This window comes from Siphateles boraxobius, unplaced genomic scaffold, assembly GCF_051911475.1.
Source record: "Siphateles boraxobius isolate OS27281-9 unplaced genomic scaffold, OSU_SipBor_1 32, whole genome shotgun sequence".
In the NCBI taxonomy this organism is placed as follows: Eukaryota; Metazoa; Chordata; class Actinopteri; order Cypriniformes; family Leuciscidae; genus Siphateles; species Siphateles boraxobius.
The window spans coordinates 2,785,001-2,812,500 of record NW_027508942.1 but is presented as its reverse complement, the minus strand read 5'-3'; the positions used below and the strand labels follow the sequence as shown (position 1 = coordinate 2,812,500).

Genomic DNA, 27,500 nt, shown 5'->3' with positions numbered 1-27,500 from the left:
TCCCCCTCTCAGCGGGACATGCTGTGTCTGTCACCAATGACTTCCTTCCATAATGACATCCAGGGCTGTAAATGTAAAAGGTGATAGAAAAACTATTTGAATACTTGAAGAAACGCAGGGGGAAATAAATGACGGGAAAGGAAATCTATGAAGAAGCAATTACACAGCAAACCTTAATTGCATAACGTTACACTGACAAAATACTTTATATTATCAAAAAAGAGGATGCTGATCAGTTATGGATGGCCAGTTTGTATATTATATTAGGAATCAGAGAGGAATAAATTATGAAATGGAAATTATGTTATACTTAAAACAACTTTTTACAGCAGAAGATGGTAAATAAAGCATGTTAAATCTAATATTCAATGCACAGTACAACTGTGGAGATCAAAATAGGTTCTTGTGTGTAAATCTTTTGACACACCCCCTAACACATTTCTGCCATGATCACCATCTTCCTGTTTTTTTCTTTGTTTCTTTTTTTAGCATTGCCATGGAAGTGAATTGTGGTTGCTAAGTAACTGGCTGGCGTCTGCTTCTGCTTTCTCAGACAAGAGTGTTTGAGTGTGTGGTGAGCAGTGGTAAGACTGAGGCTGGTATAGTTTATGGTCTGAAAACAACTTTGGTCATTTATATAGTCAGCTTTTTTTTTTTTTTTTGAGTGAGGCCCAGTCTTAGCATACAAAGTGATGAAAATTTGTGCAATAATTACCCTCATGTTGTTATAATTATTAAAGGTAGGGTAGGCAATTTTCAGAGAGGCTAGCAATAGCCAGTTAGCTTTCAAAGCATGAGATCCCACTCTTCCTTCAGAGCGTCTCCAAAGCCATGCCTTCTTCAAAGCACATGACAGCAGAGTTTGCAAAGCTTCACGAGACGAGAGACGGCATAAAACAAAGCACATAATACAATAATAATAACATAAACAACTTAAAGAGCTCTGACCTGCAGCACCTGACTGCTGCAGATTCATTTCACTGTTGATAGTGTTGGCATTGAAACGCAAACCGCTCAGAGAATAACGTCACGGGTTTCCATCTCTTCCAAATTACAGTAATGGCGTGAACGCAGCATAAGCTGGTGGTTTTGTTTAAGGAGGAACTGTAAACGAAATAATAGCAAATAAAGCACTCGTGTCACTTCATAAAATCGAGGTTAAACCACTTGAGTCACATGGATTACTTTTATGATGTCTTCTTTACTACCTGTTCATCAAAGCTCTCAGATTTCATCAAAAAGATCTTAATTTGTGTTCTGAAGATGTGTACAAAAGTCTTACAGGTTTGAAACGACATGAGGGTGAGCAATTAATGACAGAATTTTAATTTTTGGGTGATCTAACCCTTTAACCCCTTGACTGTCACCATCCCACTAGGGGGACAACTGGCGCTCTTTTTATTATTGCCTTTTTTTGTATCACATATTTTAGTAATCATAAATTAGGTATGATTCGAAAGCTTATGAACCAAAAATCCATCTTGTGAAAACCATTTTGAAATTGGTACTTTAAATTCTTTTAGCGGGCTCCTCCTCTAGTGTCCTCTAATTGTCAGGTTTCATATTACAAAATGTATTATAAGTACTTTATAATCAAAACCTTTTTCCAATCATCTTGACAAAAAACACATATCGTTGGAAAGATCTCAAGTTTTCAAGTCTCAATGTTCCATATTTGGCAACTATTTTGTGATAGAAGTTATATTTGGACAAAAATTTATTAATTTGTTACAGGAGAATACATCTAATGTGGGTTGACACCTGACGGCTATTTTTGGTACAAAATCTCATAGGAACTACGTTTTTGTGATAACTTCAAATTTGGAACACAACTTGGTTAGATATAAATATGGCTTTGATTTTATAGTAATTTTATAGTAAAAATTATTTTGTAAAATATATATTGTATGCCGTATAAAATAAAAAGTTTAGTAGGCCTACAGTACATTTGATTTACAGTAAATTTAAACTTCCAAAATCACTTTTTCCATAGCCTACTTTCAATTTTTTAAAGGCTTTCACCGCAGCAAAAGAAGGTTAAACTTAGGTCTATATTCCAAAGCATGGATAGTGCATTTTCACGTCTATTCTCAAAAACGGAAACGGTAATATTTAGGTTGGTTTTGCTATCGAGCAGTTTGGGGATGTATGGATTATAATTCATTAAATATACACTGCCGTTCAAAAGTTTGGGGTCGGTAAGATTTTTAATGTTTTTAAAAGAAGTCTCTTCTGCTCATTTATTTGATTAAAAAATACACAAAACAAACCCAGTAATATGTAAAACATTTTGTATGTGAATATATAGTAAAGTGTAATTTATTCCTTTGATCAAAGCTGAATTTTCAGCATCATTACTCCAGTCTTCAGTGTCACATGATCCTTCAGAAATCATTCTAATAAGATGATTTGATGCTTAAGAAACATTTATGATTATTATCACAGTTCATATTTTTGTGCAAACCGTGATTCCTTTTTTTCAGGATTCTTTGAAAGTTCAAGAGAAAAGCATTTAATTAAAAAATAAATATTTTGCATTATTATAAATGTCTTTACTGACACTTTTGATCAATTTAATATGTCCTTTCTGAAGAAAAGTATTAATTTCTTTTAAAAAAATCGTATTGACCCTAAACTTTTGAACGGTAGTGTATATTTAAAATAATTTTGTCTCAATGTATTGGTTTCTCTGCGGAGAGGAATACCTCAGTGTGGGATCTTCCCATTGTCCTCAGAGAACACTATGCAATACAATGTATTGGTTAGAACACAACAGTCGCTGATATAAACAGACCAGTGTCTGTGTACGCGCGCACGTGCACGATGGAGCTTCTTATGTCATGCTTTTGTCCACGGCTATGCTTAAAGGTACATTTTTTAAACTGTTTCTTTGGGTTTGCTTTGAAAATGTTTGTCATTAACATTATTTTATTTTTTAAAAAGCAAACGGAACTGATAATAATGAGGCTGTTGTATTTGTGCCTACATGAAACAAGCACAAAACAACATTCATTCTAGGAATCCATTGCGTCGTAACTTGCAGTGCGGGACTTAGTCGACATCTAGTGGCCATTTTAAAACATCTCGACCTAGCTTTATTTTTCATTATGGGAATAAAATAATGCATTGTTCTTGAATTCCTTTTCATTTTAAGACATGTAAGATGTGACAAAATCCTCACCATAACAGATCTGCTATATTATTTTTAGAACTAGGCCTACATGTGAAAAGTTAAATTTAGCTTTAGACTGTTTATTTTTTAAACCTTTAAATTGAAATCTAATGCTTAAATACATTCAGTTAATATGGAAAACAAATAAAATGTTTTTATGAATAAAACTAATCGAAAAAAAAGTATATATATATATATATATATATATATATATATATTCTAAAAACAAAAACTCACATAATCCCATCTTTTCATGTGTTATTTCATATGTTTTGACTTTACTCTTATTCCAAATGTGGAAAATTGTAATAATAAAGAAATCTGCCCTGACAAATCAGCATTACATTAACTCAGCTGAAGATATCAGTAACTGAAAGTTATTAAAAAAAACAATTATAATAAATGTTGCATCTTTTAACAGGATATTTATGGGGGTGTTTTGTAATGTTGTGAAACCAAAAGATATGAGATATGACAGAAAATGAGTTTCAAAACCAACATTTCACTGCTTGTAACAATTATTTTTAATAAATACTCTTAGTGTTCCTCACACAGGAAATAAGGTGGAGGGTTTGTTCAACCCTCCTGCACAGAGAATTACCCCATACAAATGATAACGATATGAACACAAAAACACATGCACACACACCCACCCGCTCACACACACACACACACACACACACACACACACACACACACACACACACACACACACACACACACACACACACACACACACACACACACACACACACACACACACACACACACACACACACACACACACATTCAGACATACTCATTGGTGGACAGTCCAAAAAAATACTGTCTACTACCAGGTTTAACGGTTCAGAACAACAAATTTGAAAACCCTCCAAGTGTGCGATTCTCAGCGCCGCTCAGTCCATCCACATGAGTGATGTCATCAGTGACCTCATCACAGGTCTGTTTCCATGTGCCCTGACATGACCTGTGTCCTTCAGAGTGCTCTCTGTGTACATACGTACTGTTCCTTTCTCTTTGAGTTGAATTGTTCAGTTGCTGGAGGAAGAACGTCACTTCAGGAGGTGAAGAACACAGTCATAGGAACAGGTAGTACATGTTTGCTATTTATTGCCAATTACAAAAACCCTCATGTTCCCGTTTCTGCCCTTCTCTCCTCAGTAGCTGGCATTGTGTCGAGGAGAACAGAGATGATTTTATGTCGAGAGGGGGAAGGAAACTCTCTAGAAGAGAATAAAGGTTTACTCATCCAGTCCCGCACAGTAAGAGGCACTTTCCAGGAATACGGTAAAAACTGCTTACATTGTTGGAGGGCAAACTAATTACATCAGTTGTTTTATTCATTTTTCTGTAAGATTTTGCAACCAATGTTTGGGGAATATACACTACTGTTCCAAAGTTTTGGGGTCAGTAAGATTATTATATTACATAGTATTTTTATACAACAGGGATGCATTCAAATGTGGAAGCTTGTTTCCGCCACGGAATAAAAAATAAAAAGAGTACTTGTGACTTTTTATTTCGCAATTCTCAATTTCTCGCAATTGCAAGTATCAGCTATATAAGTATATATAGAATCATGTGACACTGAAGGCTGAAAAATCTGTTTTGATCACAGGAATAAATGACCTTTTTTTCAAATATAAAAGTTTTTTTTTAACTGTAAAAGTAGTTGATACTTCATAGTATTTTGGATCAAAATGCAGCCTTGGTGAGCAGAAGAGACTTCTTTAAAAAAAACATTAAAAATCTTAATGCCAAACTTTTGAAAACTAGTGTAGAATTATTTGGGATCAATAAATACAGTTTTAAACCCTGGTTCATTATATTTAGTTCTTTTCTTGCAATAAACATAAAAAAATAAATAGATAAAATTGATTACATAAAAAAAAGAGAAATGGTTGCCCGAATGGTTGCAAATCTATGATAAATTAAGCAATCAATAGGAGCTATGTTGAGATGTAGTTATCAAATAACCTATTTATTTTGCTATTTATGAGACTTTTTAGATGATTTTTTCTGGTAACTGTTTAAAATTGAGCTGGTCACATGCAGTCAACAATGTAAACATTGAAAACATGGAACACGATTCTTTTATATTATATTCTTTGACTTCTTTATGAAACATTCAATATTTTGTATTGGGAGGAAAATCATGAAGGGTATATAAGACTTTTCTTTGCTCATTAAAATTTATGAATAGATGAACAGATTTTGTATCATTATATTTGTTGGATATCTCAAGTTCAAGATTTCTGAGGCCATTTTAAGTGGAATACAAACATTTGATGTTTTTTAAAACCACCTGCTTTTCAAGATGGGTTCAACAAAACATGGGTTTTATGCCTGTAATGCATAAAAAACTAAAACAAATTGTACCCTATTCATGAAAAGTGCCACGTACCCCCACGCATGGAGAGAAAGTGCCTGCTCATGTTTAATTTCACATCTGGACTGCTCTCATATGGGATTAGGTCGAGTCAGAGTTTGTTTTTTCCACACAAAAAAATAAAATAAAAGGGAAAAAATATAAAATTCTTATAGTACACCTATTTTTATATCAGTATATTACAATGAATACATCTCGAAAAAGAGCTCCCAGTGTCATTACAATTAATTGCATTCACGATTCTCCTGATTATAATTACAGAAAGCATCACTGAACTTTACACTGAACACACTGGAGGGAACTGCCGAAAAGCAGGTTGTGTCCACTGAGACCATGATGAGGAAGAGGCCAGAGATATGAACAAGACAAGGAAGGTCACAGGCTTTCTGTAGTCCGACTGCCCTCTCCTGCTCCATTAGTGATAAAGCGTCTCACTAGAGGCCGTCACTTAACCGCCCGACCTCGCTGTTATGAGGCCCGTTAAACTCGGACACAACGATTCACTGAAAACCAATCAAGGTCATTAATCGCTTAACCTATCCAGAAGGCATGCGTCTACCACAGCTTTTCCATTAGTGCTGCCAGAGACTGTGGTCTTGTGGGATCACAGGGCAAACTGTGGGGAAACCTCTTACGAGTGCTGGTTTAGGGGGCATCGGCAAAGGGCTTCTACGAGAAATTTTGAGCGCATAGAGTGGCTTGCGGGTGTTTTCCGCACAGGGGGACGGTGCTGTCCTGGCTCTGGCCCTCCATGTCCATGTCCAGAAGGCTTTGACGGGCGGCACTCACTCCACTGTCCCCCGAGCCCAGCGGACTGTCACAGCTGCTACCCGGAGATGAGCTGAGCGTCTGTGACCGGGACGAGAGTTTCCACGGGTCCGGACGTGCCCGAGCTGGGGTGGGTCGAGGGCGGGGAGCGAACTCCAGGGTTTTGGGACGCTCAAGCGATCCCGTATGGCTGTCCGGCTCTGGCACGGGAATTGGAGGAGGGGGTTTGCGCCGATGGACCGAGGGGTAGACCGTAGACGGGTCGGGTAGGCGTGGAATGTCAAGAGTTTCACGAGAACCTGAAGGAGAACATATGAACGACATGAAAGACTCAGTAAATGACATTCAAGATATTTGAAAAAAATATATTATTTCATTTTATCCCAGAATTTTATTTAATGATGCTTATTTTTTGAACCATTAATTTTTTTTGCATTTTGATAATTATTTCCCCCTCAAGTTTACATTACCATAAAGCAAAAAATTAAATAAATAAATAAATAAATCTGTGTCATTACTTTGATACAAAAATTATACATGATTAATATATATATATATATACTGTAATACAGCAATAAAAGGAAAAGGAAAATGTATTACAGTAATTAGAATCACTGTCCAGAATAATGGGAATTACAAAAAAAAAGTTCAAACAAATTTGGGTGGTTTCTGAATATTGTCTTTATGCTAATTGTATTATAACCATCACAAAAAAATCTCGTTCTCATTAATAATATATAACTTGTATACATACACTTTATTTAATATTATATGCAATATACAGCAATAAAATAATTTATTACATTCAGGAGAATCCAAGGAGAATCACTATTGATTACAAAAACATTAACACAAGTTTTCTTAGTTATTTTAAAAGATCTTCTTTATGCAAACAAATATATACAGTATAAATATATATCTATATATATTGTTGAGTTCAATCTTAGGTTTATGAAATCTGTTTTATGATCAATGCAAAATTTTATATAATCACTGTTAATATGAAACAAATTATTTTGAATATTTTAAGCATATATTATGTATCCGAATCGTATTGATATTAATGAAAAACACTTAAGATTAATGGGAATTGAAAAAAAGTTCAAACCAATCTTTTTGTTTTTAAATATTGTCTAAACATTTACTAAAGAACCACTGCACCAAAAAAAAACTCATTACTGTAAATATTTGAAATGTTTTAAAGTACTTACGCATCATGGAAGTATTATTTAGTTATATAGTTATACATATAAAAACGTACATTTGTGATGTGATTCGAAAGATTCACACAATAACAAATAGTATTTAAAATCTTATGTAAAATGTCTCCATTGAAGTTACCAAATTACTATACCTATAAATGACGCAATGGTCGGGGCTGTTGTGGGGGTGAAGGGCATACTCCCGTCAGAAGGGGTGCGTCGATGTCCCACCACCGTCTGTGCTCGAGGGCGAATGGCCCCGTCCGAGGGTGTGCGCCGGTGCCCGCGGTTTAACGCCATCGCTGCAGAGACGTGTGTGGGTGTGAGGGACTGGTTGGGCTCTCGTTTGAAGCTCTCTGCCTTCAGGTCCAGGAGAGGGTTTAAAGAGGGCGCAGGAGACACCCCCGGATGAGCACTACTGGGGGTCGGGGTGAAGTCTTCAGGATCAGACGGTAACAGGGACTTGGTGGAGTTGCAGTCGGACAGGGAGGAAAGGGACAGGAGGGTCACGGAGGGAGACGGGTCCGTGCTGGGCAGGGTGGAGTCGTGATGCCGGTTGTGGGACAGGGTGCGGCTGGGTGGAGAAGTGCTGCGTCTGAATCGACCCGTGCGCTGGAACAGGCCCTCCTTCTTCTTCTTCTGCTCCTCTCGCGGGTCCTGCTCATCTTGACTCATCTGTACACCAACCAATCAATAATGTCACATGAGCTCAACATAAGGTAAAAATAAATCGATTATGCCAAGGGATTAATTAATTGCATATATCATATATCAATATATGTCAATTATCAACATCTATTAATATCTATAAGTATCTATGCAATATGAAAAATTACATTGTCATTACAGTAAAGAAAAACAAAACAATATTAAATAATATTTGTAAAATATTTACACATTATAGAAGTATTTGTTGCACTTTATGCAAAAAATAACATCTAATTTTGCAATGAAATGTGTGTGTGTGTGTGTATATATATTAGTGCCGTCAAATTGATTAATCATGATTCATCGCATATAACATATAAGTTTGTTTATTTAATATATGTGTGTATATATATATATCATGTTTATATATATTAAAAGTTTGTGTTTATTTAATATATGTGTGTGTGTCTGTGTATATATACAGGTCCTTCTCAAAAAATTAGCATATTGTGATAAAGTTCATTATTTTCCATAATATAATGATAAAAATTAAACTTTCATATATTTTAGATTCATTGCACACCAACTGAAATATTTCAGGTGTTTTATTGTTTTAATACTGATGATTTTGGCATACAGCTCATGAAAACCCAAAATTCCTGTCTCAAAAAATTAGCATATTTCATCCGACCAATAAAAGAAGTGTTTTTAATACAAAAAAAAAAGTCAACCTTCAAATAATTATGTTCAGTTATGCACACAATAGTCAATACTTGGTCGGGAATCCTTTTGCAGAAATGACTGCTTCAATGCGGCGTGGCATGGAGGCAATCAGCCTGTGGCACTGCTGAGGTGTTATGGAGGCCCAGGATGCTTCGATAGCGGCCTTAAGCTCATCCAGAGTGTTGGGTCTTGCGTCTCTCAACTTTCTCTTCACAATATCCCACAGATGCTCTATGGGGTTCAGGTCAGGAGAGTTGGCAGGCCAATTGAGCACAGTAATACCATGGTCAGTAAACCATTTACCAGTGGTTTTGGCACTGTGAGCAGGTGCCAGGTCGTGCTGAAAAATGAAATCTTCATCTCCATAAAGCTGGAAGCAGATGGAAGCATGAAGTGCTCCAAAATCTCCTGATAGCTAGCTGCATTGGCCCTGCCCTTGATAAAACACAGTGCACTAACACCAGCGGCTGACATGGCACCCCAGACCATCACTGACTGTGGGTACTTGACACTGGACTTCAGGCATTTTGCCATTTCCTTCTCCCCAGTCTTCCTCCAGACTCTGGCACCTTGATTTCCGAATGACATGCAAAACTGAGCAACAGTCCAGTGCTGCTTCTCTGTAGCCCAGGTCAGGCGCTTCTGCCGCTGTTTCTGGTTCAAAAGTGGCTTGACCTGGGGAATGCGGCACCTGTAGCCCATTTCCTGCACACGCCTGTGCACGGTGGCTCTGGATGTGTCTACTCCAGACTCAGTCCACTGCTTCCGCAGGTCCCCAAGGTCTGGAATCGGTCCTTCTCCACAATCTTCCTCAGGGTCCGGTCACCTCTTCTCGTTGTGCAGCGTTTTTTGCCACACTTTTTCCTTCCCACAGACTTCCCACTGAGGTGCCTTGATACAGCACTCTGGGAACAGCCTATTTGTTCAGAAATTTCTTTCTGTGTCTTACCCTCTTGCTTGAGGGTGTCAATGATGGCCTTCTGGACAGCAGTCAGGTCGGCAGTCTTACCCATGATTGCGGTTTTGAGTAATGAAACAGGCTGGGAGTTTTTAAAAGCCTCAGGAATCTTTTGCAGGTGTTTATAATTAATTAGTAGATTCAGATGATTAGGTTAATAGCTTGTTTAGAGACCCTTTTCATGATATGCTAATTTTTTGAGACAGGAATTTTGGGTTTTCATGAGCTGTATGCCAAAATCATCAGTATTAAAACAATAAAAGACCTGAAATATTTCAGTTGGTGTGCAATGAATCTAAAATATATGAAAGTTTAATTTTTATCATTACATTATGGAAAATAATTAACTTTATCGCAATATGCTAATTTTTTGAGAAGGACCTGTATATATATATATATATATATATATATATATATATATATATATATATGCATATACACACATACATATATTTTATATATATATATATGCATACATATATATGTGTGTGCACACACACATACATATGTATAACATATTATATATAAATATAGTTTATATAATATGCACTATAATATACACAAATATATAAATATATAATTATTTTTTGTAAATTAAAATAAATAATAGCATATCTATTTACATACATATTTACAATCATTAATTTGCATAAATAATACAATTAAATGTATAATAATTATTAAAGTATTAGTCAATATTTGCAGTCTTGTTTATGACATATAAATTAAAAACCGAAAAAGAAAAAAACCCAGCTATGTCCAGCTATAATCAGTCCTCCTAATTAACCTCTTTTCTTTCATTACTTACTAACTTTCTTACATTCTCACTCTCTAACAATGTGTACCTGCTGTCGCCCAAGGTGGCAGAGGTCAGCACCGAGTCCCACAGCCGCCAGTATGGAGGCACAGCCCAGCAGCAGAAGCTCACTCTTCTTCCTCTGACTGCAGCGTCGAAGCGTCGAGTCCTGTGAGCCTATTCCCGATCCTGAGCCCACCTCCTCCATCGCTCCATTACTGCCCAGCTCAGGAGCCAGACGTCCCGGAGAACTGTCATCCACCTCAGAATGCTCCTCTACACACAAGATACGGGTGATGAAGTAATAATAAATAAGGTGAAACAGGCCATAACATTACTATTCAGTTCATGTCAGTTATTGGGTAGTGTTGGGTCATAATGGTCTTCAAATCTGAGTGTCTATAAAAAGAACGTGATTCCGACTCACCCATTTCATTTAGACTTGAGAATCCAGCTGTTATAGGAGCATGTTTTGGGGACTTCCCCAGATTTGGGGCACTGGAGGACCACACCTTGCCCTCCCCGAGTGATTTTAACCTAAAAAACAATTACCCTTATGCAACTTATGCTGTAAAATTGTATTTTATGGTAATTCCTATCATGACAATTCTTGGAAGAGTTTAGCATGGTAATGAAATTTGACAATGTTGAGTGTTTCCCCGACAGAATTTTCCCGCTGTCTGTGTTTTCATTGTTATACGGTAGGGGGCGCTATTACACATCTTCTGAAAGAGTACAAAATCTCCCGATCTAATCACAGCGAAAAATAAGCAGAAAAAAACGATAGCAAATATGCATAAAATAATGTGATGATCAACATTAAAGGGCATATAAATCAAAACTGCCTAATGTTACTGAATGAAATGCCAGGATGAGGTACAGGTCGATGATGGACTCGATGTACTCCATGTGTGTTTTAATCATCGTTCTGAATCAGATCTGGATGTAGTCTTTAGACAAAAACGTGATTTTCTCAGCCTTTTGCTCAAAATGTTGCTTTTTTATGAAATTTAGCCACATTCAAGTGGGGATAAAAAAGAATGCATAAAGCTAGAATACAAGCAGAGGGTTTGTTCTTTCTTTTGATATTGTCCATGTTCAAATATTCATACAACAAAATATTCAAGGAGCCATGAAAGTTTTGTAACAATTATCAAAAAAATGCTGGAGCTGGCTGGCAACTTTTTCAAAAACGCTACCGGGAGAAGATTTAATATCCTTTAATATTCTTTTGGTGTACCTGTCCTCCCCCCCGACTCTCTCACGCTGATGTGTGGAGCTCGGCCCCCATGTTCGGCCCTTCTTCTTGGTCCCTAGGTCCTCTTTCTTACACACTGCCGTCCGGCCCCACGTCTTCCTCCCATCACTGGGTGTCACTACACCATACATACAAATGATGGCAGCAAAATGAACACATTTCAGAAAATATTCAATATTATGTTTGTTTCAGCAAGCATACTATTGCTACGAACCTCTACATGAAATATAGTTTAAATAGAAACACAAGTATGTAAGCTAAGACAGTCTCAATGCACTTCACAGACACGATAAACTCTTAAGTGTCAAGGTATTGATTCTTGGCACATGGCAGTGCAGGCATCCGTCAATATGTACTAAGCAATGCACTCTGGTTCTTATTTATTCCACTATACAAAACCCAAAGAATGTGGTGTATTGCTCTGGTCTTGACTCACGGCGTATCGCTCTGAGACGAGGAATGACGCCTGGGCTGGCTGGAGGAGTGGTGCTTTCGCTCCCCTGACCTTTCCTCTTGTCCACGCTGGGTGACGCCTGCACCGTGATCTTATGCTCGAAACCTAAAACAGACACATGCTGTCAGAGACTTAACTGGACAATGGACACCAAGGACAATGACTATAACGGTAATATTTATAAAGTTCTAATAATCGGAAAAAGTGAACACCACAGCTACAATGATAATGACAATATTGGAAACACTTTCAGAGTGATTTTTTTTCCAGCTGATGTATGATAAAAACATTGAAAGCCAATGAAAAGAATTTGAATGGCTTTTAAGAGCTTAAGCATTTCAAGCGGCCGGCAACATAACTGCTTGTGCTTTTAATAGGCAAAAAGATGAAAAAAGACAATAAAAATGCAAATGCAAGATAAAATGTGATTTTTCGCTCATTTGCTGTATTTTTAACCTTTATAAAGTGTGCAGCAACTTTTCACCTATTTGGATTATTGGGGCTTGTGCAATTTTTTTTTAATGCGTGGTGAGTTTTTGGTGTTTTCATATAATAATCAGAACACTGTCATCAGTTGGTGTGGATATAGTTATATCTGTTATAGTTATAGTTACGTTTCACTCAACCAAGATATGCTCTTGTTGTGATGTTATCTACAGTTTTGAGTGTCATTGTTTGTCTGGAGCTGTTGGCGACTAACAACAAACTCTTGCTTGGATATACTCTTGTGTACTGTATGTTCATGTTTCAGCTATGATAAAGAAAGAGACATCCACACTAGAGGATGACACGGGAGTGGATTTTCACTCCTGTCCCGTCCCACTCCCGTAGAAAGAAATCTTGTCCCGTCCCACTCCCAGACCAAAGTTTAAAAAATAATCCCATCCCATCCCGCTCCTGGTAAATTGACTCCCAATCCCATCCCGCTCCTGTTTAAACTGACTCCCGCTCCTGTACCGCTCCCATATACGGCAATTTTCGCTTGATGAACGAAGCGATGCTTGCCTGATTCTTTCCCGAATTTGCCTTGCAAGTGTGCTTCTTCCGACCGCTCGTCCCTGAATCACTTGCGTACTTGACTAAGACTAAGCATGTCTTACAAGCAGCGTACATTGTGCTATCACCGTCACATTCTACTCTCATAAACTTAATTAATATTTCAGACTTTCCGACCAGTTCTGTGAACTTAATAGACATGTCATTACTTCTGACTTTGCGCTGTAAATCATTTTTTGCCACATCGACTTCTCCGCGGCTGTTAGCTCCCTCCATCACTGCTCTTTGAATTTCGGCAGTAAGCCGTGACAAAAAGCACTGATGGCTTCTGGGACGGCTGGGTCGTGTAGTTATTTTTTAATTGCGTTACATTGTAGGCGTATTAAAAGGAAACTACAAAATGATGCATTTACTTTTTTCTTTTTTTGTCGTCTTTGCTATTGGTTGATTCCCGCTCCCGTCTGCTCCCGTTAACCATTTATCCTGTACCGTCCAAATCCCGTGATTGATAGCAAAGATGACTCCCATCCTGCAGGAATCCCACGGGAATCCCGTGACCCGTGGGATTCCCGAAAAAATGTCAGCCTCTAATCCACACGCATTACGTGTTCGTGCATTTTGGGGGCGGAGCAATGAAGGGAGGGGTGTGTTTGTTTGGGTTGATTTCAAATATCAACAGCGTTTCTCAGAAATCGCTTACTGCACCTTTAAGGACATATTGATGTGGACTTTTTCCAGGCATTACAATTTACTTTTTTTTTTTTTCTTCAGATGCCCCTTTTTTTCCAGGGGCATCAAAAAAAAAAGCCATTACAATTTACCATCTGTAAATTATTTTATGGCTTCCTTTTAAATTTGATTCGGATTTGATTTGCATTGTATGGTAACAATATACCACATTTTACTGAAAAATAAGAATGATTTGATTAAAAATAACTAATATATATATATATATATATATATATATATAGTTAGATTCCCATTCCACCCACCAGATGGCAGACTGATGCAGTTGCTGTCCCTCCCGAGTTTAAGTCTGCTCTTTTTGAAGTGGCCTTTGCGTTTTTTAACATGTGGTTTCTCTTGATACATCTGATGGATGATGATGTTGAGCTCTCTCTCTACAATGTCGATCTCCCGCTCGGCTAACTCCTGCTCGCGCCTCCTCAGATGCTCCTCTTGCTCCCTCTGCTCCTCAGCGGCCCGTGCCAGAGCTTCCTCCCAGGATCGCAACTCCTAATGAACAGGCAGGTATTTACACCACTAATCCACTACACCTACAAGTTATTGCTTATCATATCATTAGTGTAATTTCTTTAAGGCGTAGATGATAAGATTTTTCCACGCATTAGTCTAATTTGTATATTGGTTTACAATACTTGTGTGTAAACATACATGGGTCTCTTAATCACACAAAATCTCTACTGTATCTTTATTAGATCCTAAATTTATCAAATATGTACCCGTAAATGTATACTACCTTTCAAAAGTTTGGGTCCATAAGATTTTTTCCCCCACAGTATTACTGTATTTTTTATCAAAAAATACATGCAGCCTTGGTGAGCATAAGAGAGTTATTAATTAATACTTTTATTAAACAAGGATGCATTAAAATAGATCAAAAGTGAAAGTAAAGACTTTTACATTGTTGATGTCTAAATAATAAATGCTGTTCTTTTGAACTTTCTATATTTCAGAGAATCTTGTGCATGTACCACGGTTTCCACAAAATATTAAACATATAATATTTTCAACTATTAATAATAACACCAAATCAGCATTTAATTTGTTTGCATATTTCAATGATTTCAGAAGGAATGTTATTTTTTAAATACGATTGTAATTACAAGTTAAACAGTTATTTTAAATTGTAATATTATGCCACAATATATCTGTTTTTATATGTATTTTCGATCAAATAAATGCCTTGTTGAACATAAGAGACAAAAACATTTAAAAAATGTATGAACGGTACTACTTTTTAAAATAACTATTTTAATTGATTTGTGCTTAGTTTTAAAATAATATTTTAAAAACTTGATGCAACTTTGATTTGACCTGGTTTTAACAAATAGTATATTCATATAAATTATAATATAAATATTATGGTTTTGTTTGGTAACTGACAGTAAAGTAAAATAAAGCAAAGATTGTACTGTATTATTGTAGATATTTTATTTGAAAGTGAAAAACAAACTTGACAATACTTTGATGTGACATATAGTATGTTAATTAATATTATTAAATAAATAATATTAATTATATAGTTAAATGGGTTAATTATGTGGTATGATAGTATTGGTCGATAGAATACGGTAAATGGTGATCCATATTTCTTGTGTAAACAGTCTAAATATCAACTGAAACATGAACTAAAAATATTTCAGAAGTCCACCACAAGCTACTGGTAGGCTACTAAATCCCTGAGATGTACCAAATTTATGGTCCATACCTTCTCCTTTGCTCGTAGTTCATCAAACATCTGCTGGATCTCTAGCCTCCAGTCTTCCTGCAGGGAATGGAAAGACTCCAGGGGCATCTGGAACATGGCCGATTGCTCAATGTCCAGCAGTCTCTTTAGGATACTCCCAAAACAAGGACGCCCATGTGGGTTAGGACACCAACACTCTACAGAGAGATAGAAAAGTGAGGATTTGTTGTAAAGCAAGGATTCTCAACTCTGGCCCTTGTGATCCACTTTTCTACAGAATTCAGATCCAACCTTGATCAAACGCACATGCCTTAAAGGGATAGTTCACCCAAAAATGAAAATTCTGTCAGTAATTACTCACCCTCATGTTGTTTCAACCCCGTAAGACTTTCGTTCATCTTCGGAACACAAATTAAGATATTTTTGATTAAATCTGAGAGCTGGATCACTCCTCCATAGGCTTCTAGGGGATTGAAACTTGTTCCCCGAAAAGTTATTAAAGACATCGTTAAAATAGTCCAAGTGACTACAGTGGCTCAATCTTAAGTTTATCAAGCGACGAGAATACTTTTTGTGCGCAAAAAAACAAAAATAACAACTTTATTTCAACTATTCATTTCCTTCTCTGTGGGCCTCGAGTGAGTTTAATAGTGTAACAGCGTAAGCTTCTGTGTTATACGTCACACGCATCACACACATGACCATCATCGGCCAATAGTGAGCCTACGTGTGACGTACAACACAGAAGCACTACTCTGTTAAACTACGTGAACTGACTCGAGGCCTGTAATTTGTGAATATCTTAATATCTTAAATATCTTAATTTGTGTTCTGAAGATTAACGAAAGTCTTACGGGGTTGGAACAACATGAGGATGAGTAATTGCTGACAGAATTTTCATTTTCGGGTGAACTATCCCTTTAACTTTTTTTTAGCAGAGATGGTCGTATTATTGGGAGATATGAGGGTCTGTGGCTCTACCAGAGGTGTAAAGTCCAGGGGTCAGAAAGTAAAAGTCCTGCCATATGTTTATAGCACCCATGAACTCAGCCAGCTGATTCACTAATTAGTTCTATCTCCTGGCTGAAAAACTGTGCTAGTTAGCAAATCCAGGTGATTGGAAAAAAATACTGAGGAGGACTTTTACTTTCTGAACCTGGACTTTAGACCTCTGGGCTCTACTATTGGAGAAGGCATAACGGCTAACTTGGATCACATGTGACTTGATAACCAATCACATTACAGCCTCGACGTCATTGAGTTGTGCAACAGTCAATCACTGTTTGCGGACACCGTTTTCCCACAAAAGTGGTTTATTCAGCATAGTGAGTCCTCTCCTCCATCGACATCCATTAAAAAAAATGGCCTTGTCTCCTTTTTTTGGCTAACCTTGCAGGCTTGCCTTCATCTGGCTTTGTTTTTATGCCCGGTACACATTGTAAGTTTTTTGGATTGTGCGAGATGAAAAATGGCCAATCGTGGCGATTTTTGCGGTCTTGGCTCCTAAACGCTGGTCCTACATCGTACAGTGAGAGAGCTTCAAATACGGCTGTTGTCACAATCTTGTGACCAAAGATTGCCTGCGATAATTCTTCTGATAGTGTCATAAATTTATCATGATCATCTCAGTGTGTTTGCTGCTACGACCTTGTCTACTGACTAGCCAATAAAAATGCAACATGAAATGGCGTATTGATAAACGCGACTTAAAAACTTAAAACTACTTCCCTCAAGCTCCATTTGCAAGATTGAAAAGCCAAGTTGTCCTCTTTTCCCTCGCTATGACCCATCCATATTCTCCTCTTTCACTTCCTCCTCTTTATTTCAGCGCATATAAAAACCACAATTGCCAAAGTGTGATTCATCTTGCTCTATTTGTTCAGCACTAGCTCATGCTGATGACGGTTTATTCTATTATAACTAGCGTCGTAGCCTACGATTCAATAGGTGTCATCATCATACAGTCTACATACATGTCGTACACAAGTTTATCAGATCCATGTCGTACAGTGTGATTTGTAATGATCTTATAGGATTGCCGAAGTCGTACAGTCTGTAGCAGGCATAAGTAATTCTTAAGAGCTTGTTCAGGTGTGTTTACTTAGGGTTGGAGCAAAACTCTTCAGGAAAGTGGACCTCAAGGGCCAGAGTTGAGAACTCATAATGTTCACAGGTACATTTTTCATGGGGTTCAACCAAAACTGTTCTTACCTCCTAGCAACTGTGCAAAGGCCTCGGGGCAGGTGGAGGGGATGGGAAGGGTCAGCTTGTTCATGGCAACTCCATACGCCACAGCCAAAGCGTCAATTTCACGGTACGGTACCTCACCAGTCAGCAGCTCCCAGAGTAACACTCCAAAACTAACACGAAAAAGACCATAATCAGCCACAGAACCTCTAGTTAGGCTGTAAAACACAGTCCATAGTAGGGCTGCACGATTAATCACAATTCACATGAAATCGTACTTAAACCGATTTGGCTTATCGCGATTATCGCAAATGCTGCGATCATTTTTTATGTGCAGCTTGTCATTGATGTACGGCTCTGTAAACACTCCATCTGAAAGCACTGTGAGTTTGAATCGCTTATAACGTGCATTTGAAAAAGCAACACGTGTCAAACATCTTTCCAAACATTAGAAGCATTTATGAGCCTCTTGTCTGACTAAAGACAACATTTGATAACATGCTTTTACTCCAAACTCACTTCTTCATAACGACAGTAGAGCATCCTTCTGTGAGATGATGTGACTTCTTACACAGAATAAGGCAGTTGTGTGTTTATGTCATGTTTAATCAAACAAAGCGTTTCAATCTTCTGTTTATTCAGCTACAGCGATAGGGATTTCCTTTAAGCGAAAATTTTTTCCCAGGATGGTAGGGGAAGACTCATGAATATTCATTAGGGAAGTCATCCCTTATTGGTCTTAACCCCAGTGACAGGTAGGTTTAGGGGTGGGGTTAGGGGTAGGTCATCAGACCCCCAGTGACTGTTAGGTTTATAGGTGGGGTTAGGGGTAGGTCATCAGACCAATCAGGGATGACTTCCCTAATGAATATTCATGAGTCTTCCCCTACCATCCAGGGAAAAAAAATATTGCTTCCTGGAATGATGTGCGTTATTGTATTTCTGCAGCGGGGCGTATTTGGCGTGTCTGCGATAGAGCGCCCTCTGGTGTTCAGATGTAGTGTGTGTGTGTGAGACGCCCTCTGGTGTTCAGATGTAGTGTGTGTTTGAGAGACGCCCTCTGGTGTTCAGATGGAGTGTGTGTGTGTGAGACGCCCTCTGGTGTTCAGATGTAGTGTGTGTGTGTGAGACGCCCTCTGGTGTTCAGATGTAGTGTGTGTTTGAGAGACGCCCTCTGGTGTTCAGATGGAGTGTGTTTGTGTGAGACGCCCTCTGGTGTTCAGATGGAGTGTGTGTTTGCGAGACACCCTCTGGTGTTCAGATGGAGTGTGTGTGTGTGAGACGCCCTCTGGTGTTCAGATGGAGTGTGTGTGTGTGCGAGACACCCTCTGGTGTTCAGATGGAGTGTGTGTGTGTGAGACGCCCTCTGGTGTTCAGATGGAGTGTGTGTGTGAGACGCCCTCTGGTGTTCAGATGGAGTGTGTGTGTGAGACGCCCTCTGGTGTTCAGATGGAGTGTGTGTGTGTGAGACGCCCTCTGGTGTTCAGATGGAGTGTGTGTGTGCGAGACACCCTCTGGTGTTCAGATGGAGTGTGTGTGTGTGAGACGTCCTCTGGTGTTCAGATGGAGTGTGTGTGTGTGCGACGCCCTCTGGTGTTTAGATGGAGTGTGTGTGTGTGAGACGCCCTCTGGTGTTCAGATGGAGTGTGTTTGTGTGAGACGCCCTCTGGTGTTCAGATGGAGTGTGTGTGTGTGAGACACCCTCTGGTGTTCAGATGGAGTGTGTGTGTGTGAGATGCCCTCTGGTGTTCAGATGGAGTGTGTGTGTGTGAGACACCCTCTGGTGTTTAGATGGAGTGTGTGTGTGTGAGACGCCCTCTGGTGTTCAGATGGAGTGTGTTTGTGTGAGACGCCCTCTGGTGTTCAGATGGAGTGTGTGTGTGTGAGACGCCCTCTGGTGTTCAGATGGAGTGTGTGTGTGTGAGATGCCCTCTGGTGTTCAGATGGAGTGTGTGTGTGTGAGACGCCCTCTGGTGTTCAGATGGAGTGTGTGTGTGTGTGAGACGCCCTCTGGTGTTCAGATGGAGTGTGTGTGTGTGAGACGCCCTCTGGTGTTCAGATGGAGTGTGTGTGTGTGAGACGCCCTCTGGTGTTCAGATGGAGTGTGTGTGTGAGACGCCCTATGGTGTTCAGATGGAGTGTGTGTGTGTGAGACGCCCTCTGGTGTTCAGATGGAGTGTGTGTGTGTGAGACGCCTTCCGGTGTTCAGATGGAGTGTGTGTGTGTGAGACACCCTCTGGTGTTCAGATGGAGTGTGTGTGTGTGTGTGTGAGACGCCCTCTGGTGTTCAGATGGAGTGTGTGTGTGTGAGACGCCCTCTGGTGTTCAGATGGAGTGTGTGTGTGTGTGTGTGAGACGCCCTCTGGTGTTCAGATGGAGTGTGTGTGTGTGAGACGCCCTCTGGTGTTCAGATGGAGTGTGTGTGTGTGAGACGCCCTCTGGTGTTCAGATGGAGTGTGTGTGTGTGAGACGCCTTCCGGTGTTCAGATGGAGTGTGTGTGTGTGAGATGCCCTCTGGTGTTCAGATGGAGTGTGTGTGTGTGAGACGCCCTCTGGTGTTCAGATGGAGTGTGTGTGTGTGTGTGTGAGATGCCCTCTGGTGTTCAGATGGAGTGTGTGTGTGTGTGTGAGACGCCCTCTGGTGTTCAGATGGAGTGTGTGTGTGTGTGTGTGTGTGTGAGACGCCCTCTGGTGTTCAGATGGAGTGTGTGTGTGTGTGTGTGAGACGCCCTCTGGTGTTCAGATGGAGTGTGTGTGTGTGAGACGCCCTCTGGTGTTCAGATGGAGTGTGTGTGTGTGTGAGACGCCCTCTGGTGTTCAGATGGAGTGTGTGTGTGTGAGACGCCCTCTGGTGTTCAGATGGAGTGTGTGTGTGTGAGACGCCTTCCGGTGTTCAGATGGAGTGTGTGTGTGTGAGATGCCCTCTGGTGTTCAGATGGAGTGTGTGTGTGTGAGACGCCCTCTGGTGTTCAGATGGAGTGTGTGTGTGTGTGTGAGATGCCCTCTGGTGTTCAGATGGAGTGTGTGTGTGTGTGTGTGTGTGAGACGCCCTCTGGTGTTCAGATGGAGTGTGTGTGTGTGTGTGTGTGTGTGTGTGAGACGCCCTCTGGTGTTCAGATGGAGTGTGTGTGTGAGACGCCCTCTGGTGGTCAGATGGAGTGTGTGTGTGTGAAACGCCCTCTGGTGTTCAGATGGAGTGTGTGTGAGACGCCTTCCGGTGTTCAGATGGAGTGTGTGTGTGTGAGACGCTCTCTGGTGTTCAGATGGAGTGTGTGTGTGTGTGAGACGCCCTCTGGTGTTCAGATGGAGTGTGTGTGTGTGTGTGTGTGAGACGCCCTCTGGTGTTCAGATGGAGTGTGTGTGTGTGTGTGTGAGACGCCCTCTGGTGTTCAGATGGAGTGTGTGTGTGAGAGACGCCCTCTGGTGTTCAGATGGAGCTGCGTTTACTACCGATCAGCCGCACTGCTCTGACAAGCTGCGCATAAAATAATCGCAGCCTTTGCCAAATCTCGTGCGGTTTCATTGCGATTAATCGTGCAGACCTAGTCCACAGGAGGACGGCAGCTCACCTCCATACATCACTGCTTTTTGAGAACAGTGACAGCTTGATGACCTCTGGAGCCATCCAGGCATACGTGCCCGCCGCGCTCATCTTTGTGGTGCGATGCCATTCCCGAGCAAGCCCGAAATCTGTGATCTTCAGAGTCTTTCCACACAGGTCGTCTCTCTCCACGGGCTCCAGGATCAGAACTGAAATGAAGAGCGGAGACATATGAAGCCAAAGTGGATTGAAGATCCTGTTTTTGCTCACCGTTGATATTTCTGAATAATGAATAGTGGAAACAATAACAACTTTTGCATGTAATATCCAGTAAGGAGTCTCAGTGGCACTCATCAGAGGTCAAACCAGATCGTTGGGAAAGCAGAAGCTTTACACAAGGATGGAAAACAACACCCCTGATTTGCAATTAAGATAAAACTGAAGTGCAAACATATGTAACACACATTTCAGTCATATGAGAACGATGTACACAGTGACACCTCAAGAAAAAAAAACTAAACAAAAATGCATCTAAAGATCACGTTAGATCTCTATAGACTTTATGCGGCAGAGAAACAGGCGTGCAGCCATCTTTAGAAATGTGTGTTTGAGTATATTTCTATGGCATCGCTGTCAAGTAATTAGCTGGTGATGTCAAGTTACTTATTGTAGAGTTAGTAATTAGAGTTAGAGTAATTATAATGTTTGAAGCAAATGTCATAACAAATGTCAGTAGACTGGGAAGATTTTAAAATGAGCGGTTCATGCATAAATCCGTAAGATCTAACTTTCATGCTGTGGGAATACAAACCGGAAGACAGAACACAACGAGCGCAGCACTGAAAAGGGGCGGGGCTACATTTGAACTGGCATTACCAACCCATTTTAACTTTAGCACGTGACGCATTTCTGAGTGAAACCATATGCTCAGCGGAAACAAAATATAGGGCGGGATTTGAATATATCCGGTATCAATTGGACCATGAAAAGTGAAATAAATTTTTAAAAAAATCACATGATCCTTCAGAAATCATTCTAATATGCTAATTTGCTGCTCAAGAAACTTTTCTTATTATTATCAATATTGAACCGTTGCGCTGCTTCATATTATTGTGGAATCCATATAAAAAAATTTAAGTTCAAAAGAAGAGCATTTATTTTAAATGGAAATATTTTGTAAAATTAAAATTATTCTAGCTGAAAAGTATTAAAAATCATACTGACCCCCTACATTTAAACAGTAGTGTACATAATGAAAATATAGAATAAATACAATGTATTCCAGAATGGAATAATGTAATATGAATCATTCATAATAAGACCAGAAACATTAAGAAAGTATTAAGAAAGTAATAAATTGAATTGGGTCAAATAGACTCAGCAAAATGAAGACTTCTAGACTTTTGGAGGGAGTTGAAGCTCTATACTATATAAAATATTTATCAGCCAGTAGCATGTGTGCAGCGAAGAGAAACAAGATCTCTTAAACACACACACAAGCTCTCTCTTTCACGTAACTAAGGTAAAGTGCACACTCATCTAAACACAACACAAGCTTAGTTTTACATCCCAATCCCATGACAAGCTTTAAACTACACACGCATACACAGAACAGACAGGCGCCAGTAAATTGCATGTAGAGCACAATGTCAATATTTCACAGAAGTGGCATTAGAGGAAAGAGACCAATCCTGGCATTGTTATCCATGAATTCAGACCTGTTTACTGAAACTACTAAGACCCACATGCTTAGTTTATTAGAACAAGAATTGTATAAGTCAACAGGTACATAAGACAAAAACAGATGGGAAACACTGGTCAAAGCCACTGTCACGCCACATTCATCCACATGATATTATACAGTTGGCATAAAGACTTGAAAGAGTTCGACTAGACTTTCAGTCTATTCCATATTTACAAACATGAGTCACACCGGATGGAGTGGAAAAAATAAAACATTTATATACACTGCACAAAATTATAAACGCAAAACTTTTGTACACAAAAGGCCTATTTCTCTCAAATATTGTTCACAAATCTGAGAAGTGCTCACTAACAGATTTAGACAGATTTGTGAACAATATTTGAGAGAAATAGGCCTTTTGTGTACATAGAAAAAGTCTTAGATCTTTGAGTTCAGCTAATGAAAAATGAGGGCAAAAACAAAAGTGTTGCAGCATATGGATTTCAGCTGTGGCCTTTAACGCTGCTTATTGTGCTTAAACAGTTAAATACACACAAAATAATGTAAAAATGGCAGTTTTGGTGAGTATTCATGTAAACACAGTAAGTTATGTTTTATGTGAACATAAACAGAAAACGCATGTATAACAGTATAATGGATTCGTGCGCCAGGTCTTAAAGTGACAGTAGCCTAATATACATGCTGCCAAATTATGAGATAATATTAAAAATGTCTATATGGCAGTTTTTCCCTATGGTATCGATGTCAAAATTGTGGCCAGTAAAAATGCTAAGTGGCTAGTAACTTTGGAAATCCACTAGCCACAGTGGCTGATGAGCAAAAAAAAAAAGAAAAAAAAAAAAAGTTTATGTCAACCCCTGTAAGTATATATATAGACCTTATATACATTTATATATAAATATGTGAGTGTCTTTGAGAGAGTGATGCTAGTTTGTGGCGCCCTGCTCTTTCTCTCCTCCCTGTATTTCCTCCTGTGTTTCCGTGTGCGGGCAGGCTATGGAAATGTTTGGAGTGTCAATAGTCAGCTGGACTGGTTTGAGTGGGGTGGGGAAGGGTGGAGTGCAGTCTGCTGCTCCATTATCACCACACATATGCAAACGGGGGCAGAGAGAGACAGGAAGGGAACACAGCTGAGTTTCTGTTTGACCAGCACATCACAAGCTCAGGTTGAACAGGTGGAAGCTTTCTATCTTTCCCACCAGAGTTTCACATCCATTAACATGCTATTTACTGGGGGTGTAAGAAAATATTGTGAATATTAGGATATTATGTTTGGCGATACTGTATCGATTCTCAAAAAACACTGTATCGATATTTATTTGTTTACATCCAAGATTTGTGGAAGTGGCTATGTTTTCATTTTAAACCGCAACCGCTAAATGGCATTGTTGTTATCTCTGAACGTGAAATGTGATGAGTTTGAATCCCGTAGCAAAAAATTAATTTATCTGGTTTCACAGACAGGGCTTAGATTGAGCCAGGATTAGGCCTTAGTTTAATTAGGACATTTAAGTGGCTTTTAAAAACGTGTCTTAGAAAAAAAAAACATTACCGATGTGTATCTTGAGACAAAACAATGGAACTGGCATATTTTAAGATATATCAGTGCAAGTTGCTTTCAGTTAAAGCAGCTCAAACATGCATTTTAGTCTGAGACTAGCTTAAGCCTTGTCTGTGAAACTGGGTATAAGCGGGTTTTTTTGTTAAAAGGGCCTCTGCCGTTACAGGTAAATACGTCACTTATGTTTTATCTTTACAATGATACCAACATAGTAAGAAAGTTTAATCGTAATGAACACATTGCGCAAGTTTTTCGGAATTGACAAATCTGCGGCCGATCGTTCACTTCTGGCATAAAGTCACAATTAACACGGTCACCAGTTCAACCGTAACACTGCCACCGTCCGCGTGCTGAAGCAACGTTTAGATTAATATGTAAATGCCTTCTATGCCCTAATACCACAATATTAACACCATCATTCCTTATCAAAGGATGTTCTGTTTTTGGCTGAAACACTGTGTCCTTCACACATTTCATGTGTTCAAACAAGGCCATGCTTTCTGCTAAAAATCTCTTCTTAGAAGTTTGACAGCTGCCAAGGCAAAGTAGTGAGTCAAGTGGCAAGCCAAAAAACAAAAAAACAAAAAATCTGTCAGAGGAACAAAAAAAAAAAAAACACACACATATCCAAAAACAAGTTCTAATATTGCTAGCTTTGCTTAGGTCAGTTTTTTTTTACGTTCAGATCATATTTGTTTTGAACAGGTTTTTTTTTCCAGTTATTTGAGAATCTTATTTCTTAATTCACTTATCTGCTCAAGACACTAAAATAAGGTTCAGTTTGCTACCATTAGTTTACATTAGCTAACAAAAACTAACAATGAAAATACTTCTAAAGCATTTATTAAACTCGGTTAATGTTAATTTCAACATTTACTAATGCAATATTCTTAGTGAATTTGTAATGCATGACTTTGTTAAGATCTTACCCAACTCTCTCTCTCTCTCTCTCTAAAGGTGTGTGTGCGTGTGTGTGTGTGTGTGTGTGTGTGTGTGTGTGTGTGTGTGTGTGTGTGTGTGTGTGTTTTGAGGGGCGATTAGGAGAATAGGAGATGGCTGCTCACAATGTTAATAAGTCATTGTTACGTCGCTGTCTTACAGGACATGTCACACTGAGGGACGGACGGCTGCCACCGGAGGGTTATCAGGGGGTGAACGTGTGTGTGTGTGCTCGTCACAGAGAAAGAATATATAGGATTGTGTGAATATATGCGAGGAGAGAGAGAGGTTTTCATAGGAGTGAACAAAGAGGCACAAAACACATGTTTGAGGTTGAACAAGCGAGGGTGTGTCAATGGTAAATGTGTGTGTGTACACAGCATATACGTGCATGTTTGTTCCAATTAAGTTCTGTTGTGGCTTGTCACTAAGGGCTATTGCTGGCCATTCACAGCATGCATGTAAGTGTGTGTTTATGTGTTGGGATGATATATGAGAGGACAGTCACACAGGTTTTGCCACTCGCAACAGTCTAACATCAAACAATCTCATGCCAACCATCATATGCGCAGGACATCAACCATAACTCCCATTCATTACATTTATATTCACACTTTATTTACATTCTGTGCATTTATATATAAAACTTGATTCTGATTGGTCAATCACAGCAGTCCAAAGTATTATACAATCTGGCCCCCAATTGACATCAAATACAACCTAATTAGCATTTCCTTCATATATGTCTCCATCTGCAGCTACTTTAACCCAAGCCTGATGATGATAAAGTGCAGTGTGTTCGGTGTCATGGCACACACATCTGTCACACTGCGACCCTTGTTTAACTGTTTGTCATTACAACAAGCAATTTGACCCTTGACCCTTCATGATCCGATTCGAGACTAGACCATTTGTCTCTTTGTCGATCCATGCGAACGGCACATCATCCAGCTGTTTAAAGTCAAGAGGCTGATAACAATATTTGAACAGTCACTGATTTATTATTAACCAATAAAGAGGTTGAGTTGTTGCGCCGATCACTTTTACTATATAGCTTGTTTTTAGTACAAATTTTGACCGATCAGCATCCAGGACAGGTAATATGCATTTTACAATATGGTAATATCTGGCACAGGCATGTCACAGTCCTAAACATTGCATGATTTGTCAGGCTTACAATTCAAGAAAGAGACAAGCTGTCTGTTAAACATATTCTTTCACCCACTCTGTGCTGTCCTCTTTGTCTCCCTGAAAAGGTCTGTGTCTCAATCAATAGGCCCCCTCTTCCATATCTTCTAACCTAAAGGCAGAGATTCTCCCCTCAGTGCGATATATAGTTCAGAAGTGTGAAATGAAACACTGCCCTGAATTAAGGCAAGAACAGCTGGGACTGTGGCTGAATCAGGTCCCTTGTTCCTCTTCATTCAACCTGCTGCTTCTGCCCAAGTACACTACATTACACTGCTGGGAGAGAGATTTCTTACAGACTCACATATGCTGACATAGCAGTGCGAATCCTTCACTTTGTGTTTCTTAGGGGTTCCTATTTTTGGACCTGCGTCGATAGAGAGAGCAATATATCAGATACTGAATGTAAGCTTGCTTATTTTCCTCAAGATAATGATTTATTAAGTCCACATGTCATACAAATGAACCCTGCTTCTAACCACAGGTCAAAAGCTGTCGTACCAACCACACTACTGTGCGATGCTGTTTGCGAATGTTCGTTGGAACTATGGTTTCGGGAAACAATGACTCGTTGAATGATT

At 39.2% G+C, this 27,500-nt stretch overlaps 1 protein-coding gene across 1 annotated transcript in view; it reads right to left on the bottom strand.

Moving 5' to 3' along the window:
- Nucleotides 1–3,672: 3,672 nt before the first annotated feature.
- map3k10 (mitogen-activated protein kinase kinase kinase 10) overlaps nt 3,673–27,500 on the bottom strand; it is a 37,101-nt gene continuing 13,273 nt past the window's right edge. Inside the window, exons 2-11 of the mRNA XM_077194523.1 lie at nt 21,555–21,735; nt 18,010–18,158; nt 15,820–15,995; nt 14,360–14,603; nt 12,354–12,476; nt 11,900–12,035; nt 11,087–11,196; nt 10,709–10,935; nt 7,687–8,209; nt 3,673–6,631 (exon numbers count right to left, since the gene is read on the bottom strand). Coding sequence (XP_077050638.1) covers nt 6,234–6,631; nt 7,687–8,209; nt 10,709–10,935; nt 11,087–11,196; nt 11,900–12,035; nt 12,354–12,476; nt 14,360–14,603; nt 15,820–15,995; nt 18,010–18,158; nt 21,555–21,735 — 2,267 coding nt within the window. The 3' untranslated portion in view covers nt 3,673–6,233. The remainder of the gene's footprint in view (nt 6,632–7,686; nt 8,210–10,708; nt 10,936–11,086; nt 11,197–11,899; nt 12,036–12,353; nt 12,477–14,359; nt 14,604–15,819; nt 15,996–18,009; nt 18,159–21,554; nt 21,736–27,500) is intronic.